Source organism: Theobroma cacao, chromosome 3, assembly GCF_000208745.1.
Source record: "Theobroma cacao cultivar B97-61/B2 chromosome 3, Criollo_cocoa_genome_V2, whole genome shotgun sequence".
Taxonomy (NCBI): Eukaryota; Viridiplantae; Streptophyta; class Magnoliopsida; order Malvales; family Malvaceae; genus Theobroma; species Theobroma cacao.
In genome coordinates this window covers 24,124,525-24,131,596 of record NC_030852.1, presented here as the reverse complement: position 1 = coordinate 24,131,596, position 7,072 = coordinate 24,124,525, and the positions used below count along the sequence as shown (strand labels likewise).

Genomic DNA, 7,072 nt, shown 5'->3' with positions numbered 1-7,072 from the left:
GATGACGGGAATTATTCGTCGAATTTGCGAAGGCGAGTTTCTCGGATAATTCCCTAGGTGAGAGAATATCCCGAGTCCCACCAGTATGATGGGCGGATTTGGAAAAATATCCTCGATAAAAGGTTATTCGTCCGGCATTTTTATCTCACGCCATGCACTTCATCTTGCCACCCATTTGCATTCTATTTTAAGTTAAATAGGAGATAAAATAAAAGAATAATAATTAAGGAAATATAGTGAAATTAAAAATTAAAGCCCAATAGAATAATCTAAAAATGGTACCGTTCATAGAATGGGCGTCCCAAGGGTGCTAATCCTTCCCTGGGCGTAACCGTACTTCCGAACCTAGAGCTAAAAAAATCACAGACCGGTTTAAGGTTATTTTCGGTGGGCTTAAAATTAATTTAAGTTTTCATCGATTAGAATCGAGTCATTAGGTGGCCAATCACACCCAGTAAAAAAGATTGGTGGCGACTCCTAGTTTAATTTTTTTAGTGAGTTTTTCACGTTAGTGTCTGGCGGTCGGGTTCCCGAACCCGCACGTTACGACATTATCTGAATTCATCTCAAACCTGATTATGGAGTACATTAATCCTCTTTAACCGGGTTGGGTACTCACAAGTACTCTGTTACAGAATACCCATTGTTGTCCCTAGTGGGAAATGAAAATTTTGGGAGGACTTTTTCTCATTTGCAGTCATTTTATTTCTTTAATTTTGTAAAGGGAAGATTGGAATCTACTTATGAAGTGGAAAAATAAGGTGCATCTATTATTATTGTGAGTTTTTTTATACTTGGGCCTGAATTTTCAAAATAAAATAGTACATAATAATAAGCAATGACAAGGTCAATTTATCAAGCCAAAAGCCAAAAGTTTTTGTGACGCTTTGTGGTAATCAAGTAGCCGCCAAGCTCGTTGCTTTTCGTTCTCACTGCAATTGTCATGCATGAAGCATTTTGGATACAATAATCCCCCACTCCAGCGGGACCTCTCTTCCCGGCCCATCTCCTCATTAGACGCCAAATCATTGATTTCTTCCTCTGCCCTAACACCAAAAGTGATGCTTGCTGTTGCTTAGCTGCCTCCACGATTATTGGACCCTTCTCCTTTCCTTCAAGAGTTGCCACCTCAACTTGCACCTATTCAATGAACAAATATTCGTTCCATTGGACGAATATAGCATTTCTTGCAATATTATTCAATATTACTAAAGCAGAATCCTTCATACTACTCCTTGAACACTGCTTTTCTCTCACAAAAATACTGTTTTGGTAACAGTAACATCGAATTTTTTAGTTCTTAAAAAATTTTGGGTTTCTTTATGTTCTCTTTTTGTTCGTTTTAAGAAAGTTGTCAGCCCCCTGGCATTAATTTTGAAGAGTCCAATCCACAAAGGCTAGCCCTTGTAGCTGTAGACAATGAGTAATGACTAAAGACGCAATGAAGGAGGAACTCAGTATTTTTTTTTGACATTAGTATATTTCTTAGTCTATGACTGGGTGCAACGCAGCGAGTCCATTTGTTATTTTATAGTAGAAGCTACAACCCAGAGAAAGTTAAAAAGAAGTTATGCTTACCCCTGGCCTTTTCATTTGACACATATTTTTCATTGAGTGAAGCAGTTCATACACCCTTGGATTACGATTCCTTTTAGACGCTGCATCAAAATAATTACTGTATTAATAACTTTGTAGGTTATGACAAACTTCAACTTGAACTGAATTTCTATATGTAATGGATAGTTTAACATTTATATATCAAAGTCTAACCTCTTTTTCTGGGCTTGGCCACGTGAAGAAGAACAATGGTGTCTTGACTTTGAATAGTGTGAGATAATGCCCATTCAAGCGCTCCCTTAGCTTCCACACTTGCGTCAACCACCACCATAACCTTATTCCCACTTCCGAACTCAGTCCCAGTCTCATTGTTGATAAGGTTGTCAGCGCCTCCGTTACCTAAGAACTCGAGTTCCTGATCATTTTCAATACTATTCGAGGCTGGTTTTCGCCTGAGAGACGGTGAGTGGACACGCACTCGAGCCACTGACCGGCTAAGGCTCAATTTTGGTGATCTAGAGTGTGATCGAGCCATTGTGTGATCTTTTTGTTTTTTAGAGCTGAAATTAGGGTGGGATTCTGCTATGTATATGAAAATTAACGAGGGACAAGTCTGTATGAAAATGTCATACTCGTCGGCATTGTTGTTGACTTGCAACGAAATCTTTATTACTCATGTTCTTTGTTTTTCTATTGTTTTTCTTTGTGGTGGGGCATTTCTCAGACGTGCCAACCATGAAGATGTAGGCCATTGATTTAGAGCCATGCATATCTTTTCAATTATCGTTGAGATTTAGACCTTGTCAAGACGAATTTTTTTAATTGCTTCCACACGTTTCCAAGAAATGATGATGATTAATCTTTGTCTTTTATCTGTTTTATAATGCTTTATCAGCAAAACTCAATCTTGATTTATGATTATTTGCATATTAGCTTTATACTATAACTTTGGGTTTATTGAATGCCACTTAGCCAATACAACATGAAATCCTTCTCTAATTAAAGATGGCATTTAATTAACTCATTTATGTAAAAGGTGAGAATGAGATAAGATTTGATAAGATATTCTTAGATTCGAGCTTGACCCACACTCAATTTTGTTAAAAAAACAAAAAAAAAAAAAGAGAAGAGATTTAACTCATTTATTAAATAATACTTGATTTTAATTTTTCTTTTTCGAACACTCTAGTCTTATTAATTATATTGAGGTCTAAGTTAGACAGCTAAATATTACACTTCTAATTTTACTTTAACAACAGTTAAGCTGCGTGGGAACCCTAGAGATTAAACAATAAAATCAAATACATTAATTATCCTGCAATATTATAAAAGGAAGTAATAAGTTTGGTATGGGACAAAGGAAGTGCGTTTTGTTTGCGAAGCAACCATCCAAAAGAAAACAACCAATAAATGTTGGGGAGCATATTCCTCCTTTGCCAAGTTATTATAAGTATTATTTTAACTTGCCATATCTTACGAGTTATACGACAATAAATATCTTGAGGGATTTTTAATCATACATGAAATTTAAAAGAAAATTTTCTAAGCAAATGGATTAAGTCAACTTCTTGATGTGCTATTTAAAAATTCATTATAAGGCAGACGTGACACGCTGAATTGGGTTTTGTTTGTATCCAGAAATTTAGTCTACGTTGAGAAAAAAACAACAAATTAGTCTGATTGTTTCCGTTAGTGTTCCAGAAGCCAATCAAAGCAAAATGATTGCCCAGTGACTTGCTTGCATGCCCTCTTTGACTTTACATGCAATATCTGTACTGTCCTTCCAAGTGTTCTAAAATCTGCAATCCCTTTTCCTGCCTCCCTTCTCACAGATATGATCATAAGCTTCACCTAAAAATTTAATCTAAGTTAATTCGTATTTCAAAATTGAATGTTTGGTTGGCAATTATATGATTAAGGTTGAGATCACGGTTGATCCAAGATAAGCCAAGAAATCAGAGTTACAATTAAAGTTGAAATAGAATATGAAATTGATTCTTCTTCCAAAACCAAATTTGCAGATCTCCGGTGTGAATGAGAGATGGTATTTCGTCTACAATTAACATTGATATAGACCTACAGTCAAGGGTAGAGTTAGTCAACCTTTGTTGAAGGGTCAAAAATAAAGAGAAATAAAGGTTAAAAATTTTTGAGGAGGTATTAAGACAAAACAAATATATCCCTTTAAAAAAAACAAAAAATACATACCTTTTTAAAAAAACAAAAAATATATAATATATACAACATTTTAAAAATTTTGAGTGGGACTACACACTAGGCTCTGCCCCTACCTACACTTGAAGTCTAGAAAGAATTGTGAATTAACTAGGATTCTAATTTGAATTCTGTGCTTAATTATAGGTGTTGATACTATTGAGCTAAAAATATATTGTTGCAATGTATAGGTTTGTGAACTCAACTGCTCGATGTAAAGAGAAGTTGCTATCAATAATTGATTGACTATGTAATTAATTTTATTGAGATTCTAAATTTGACTTAAGTTTATTAAGAAGGATAAATTTGGGTCTATGAAATAGATTTGAGTTTGGGAGTATAATTACGCATCAATAAGGTATACGAATTTTTAACTGCATCCAAATGATTGTATATACTAATTAATCCTATGTTATTTTATTTTATCGTGATGAGTAGTCCTTGAATTCATATTTTCAATTTTATTTTTCTTAATTATCATTTTTTTTCTTTCTTTTCTTTTTTTCCCTTTTTTTAATCGTTATTTAAATATTACATTTTTTAAAAAAGTTTTCTCAACATTTTGTTACAAAAACCGAGGAGGGAGTCTCCTCGTCTCAAGAGTATTCAAGAAAATCATTTATTTTCTTAAAAAGGCTCCACCTTGGATTAATTTGATATTTTATGAAAAAGATTTGAATTAAGTCTTTTATGATATAAAATATAAAGAAAGATATACTAAGAAAATAATTGAGACAAGAATTGACAGAAGAATTTAGAGGAGAATTGAGAAAAAAATTCTAATTTATTTCTCATAAGAGAAGAACTTCTGGTTCATTTCTTACTATTTCTAATTATTATTAATTGTCTATTTTGCATCAAGTACAAAACCCTATTTATAGGGTTACATAGATGTAGATATTGATGAACCATCATAAATATATACATTGATTATGAATGGAACTTGAAGGGTTGGGAGATTCAATGGACACATTCATTTATTCATAACATTTCCCCTTGAATGTCCATTGTATCATGAAAACAGTGCTTTAAAATTTTGCCTCATTAAAAAAGTTAAGCTTGTAAAACCCAGTGGGACAAAAATGAGGCAAAAGGAAAAAATATAAAGCACTTAATAATTTCTCCCCTTTAGATGAAGCTCCATTTCAAGGGCTTCACAGGACATGCTTCAAACTACCTCATTAAAAACCTTAAGCCTGAAAAACCTAGTGAGACAAAAATCGAACATAAGGGAAAAAGAGTACAGTGCATAGTCCATAATCTGCTTCGCCTCAATTGAGCCATATTGCCACTTCTAGGGTATTTGATACTTTACCGCTTCGGGGCAAATTAATCTTGCATCCTAGTAACTCGCTGCATTCCAATGCCATATACTAATTTCTCAAATGTTGATGTTGGCAATAATTTGGTAAAAAGATTTGCAAGATTATTGGAAGAGCAAATCTGTTTAATGTCAACTTGTCGACTTTCTTGAAGTTCGTGAATATAGAAAAATTTCGACGAGATATGCTTGGTTCTATCTCCGTTAATATATCTTCCCTTGACTTGTGCAACACAAGTAGCATTATCTTCATAAATTACAGTGGGAGAATTTATAATCAGTGTTAAACAACAAGAATCATGACTATGTGCTATAACGGATCTCAACCAAACACACTCTCTCTTCCAACTTCATATAGAGCAAAAATCTCAGAGTGGGTAGAGGATGTAACTACTAGCGATTGCTTAGTAGAGCGCCAAGAAATGGCAGTGCCGTTATAGCAAAATAAATAACCAGTTTGAGAGTGAGCCTTGTGCGGATTAGATTTATATCCCGCATCAGCATATCCAACTAAACCAGAGTTAGTAGAATCCTTGGAATAATATAAACCTAAATCTATGGTTCCTCAGAGATAACTGAAGATATGTTTAATCCCATTCCAATGTCTCCGAGTTGGCTTAGAACTAAAGCGGGCCAACAAATTTACTGAAAAAATAATATCCGATCTCGTACATTGTGCCAAGTACATCAAATCTCTAATAGCATTGAGATATGGTATTTCAGGATCAAGTATTTCCTCATCAGATTCTTTAGGACGAAATGGGTCTTTTTAGAGATCAAGAGACCTCACAACCATAGGGGTGCTTAATGGGTGAGCCCTTATCCATGTTAAAGCATCTAAGCAATCTCTCAATATATGCTGACTGATGGACAAGTATTCTATTTGCTTTGTGCTCAAGCTCTAGACCAAGACAGAGTTTGGTTTTACCAAAATCTTTAACTTCAAATTCACGCTTCAAGTATTCAGCAGTTTTAGATAACTCCTCTAGAGTTCCAATCAAATTCATATCGTCGACATAAATTGTAATACCCCGCACCCTCATTGGACACAAATAAGATCTTATTGATCAAAGGAATGATCGTTTGATGTGAATTGGTGTGCTAAAGAGCGACAAAGGATGAAAGGAGCGTTCAAGAATAAAATGCTTTACGCGTGCAGAAATAATAATTAAATAATAATATTTTCGTTTGAGATGAATTAGTAAGCTAAAGGATGATTCAGAAGTAAACCGAGATGTAATGATGTATTTCGAGACCAAAGAAGGCAAGTGCAAAATTTTAAAATAAAATAATATTTTATTCAATAAAATAATATTAAAATATTAATATTTTATATGTTATCGGAATTAGTCATGAAAAATGGAATATGACTAATTTATGTGGGGGAGAAGAAGTCAAGAAGAATTTTGAAGGAAAACGACGATAATTGTGTCAGTGTGATTTTATTAAATCAAGCTAAAGCGGGTAAGTAAATATTTAAATATTATGGTGACACCGCGTTGAAGTTCAATTTCGATATTTTGGTTATACGCGTGCAAAGGAAGAAAGATAGATGAAAATTAGAATTTGTAAATGTGTCAGAATGATCAAATTTTAAGATACGAAAATTGGAAGATTGAGTAACAAATAAAATGAAGTTGAGGAATTACATGTAAATTGCATTATTTGGAGAGAATAAAATAAATAAATAATAAAATAATAAGAAAATAAAAAGAATGGGAATGATGTGGTATGGATGGGAATGAAGAAAAGTCAAACCCAAGAATTCTAAATTTAATGGCCGGCCATACAAAAAAATTAAGGGAACAAAGACACAAAGAAACAAAGAAAATAAAGAGAAGAATGTAGAAATAATGGTGGGACCGGCCCTGTGAGAGGAAAGAAAGGAGAAGTCGGCTATGAAGAGGAAAGAAAGGACCAAAAGGCTGAACAAAAGAATAAAGAAAAGGAGAGGAAGTCAGTTGAGAGAGGAAGAAAGAA

The 7,072-nt window shown here is 33.8% G+C and overlaps 1 protein-coding gene across 1 annotated transcript; it reads right to left on the bottom strand.

The window, feature by feature from the left end:
* Window positions 801-2,092, bottom strand: LOC18604885. The gene is made up of 3 exons (XM_007037577.2): window positions 1,771-2,092; window positions 1,579-1,658; window positions 801-1,140 (listed from the first exon to the last, which is right to left on the bottom strand). The coding sequence occupies exons 1-3, from the start codon at window positions 2,090-2,092 to the stop codon at window positions 856-858; spliced, it is 687 nt and encodes a 228-aa protein (XP_007037639.2). The 3' UTR covers window positions 801-855.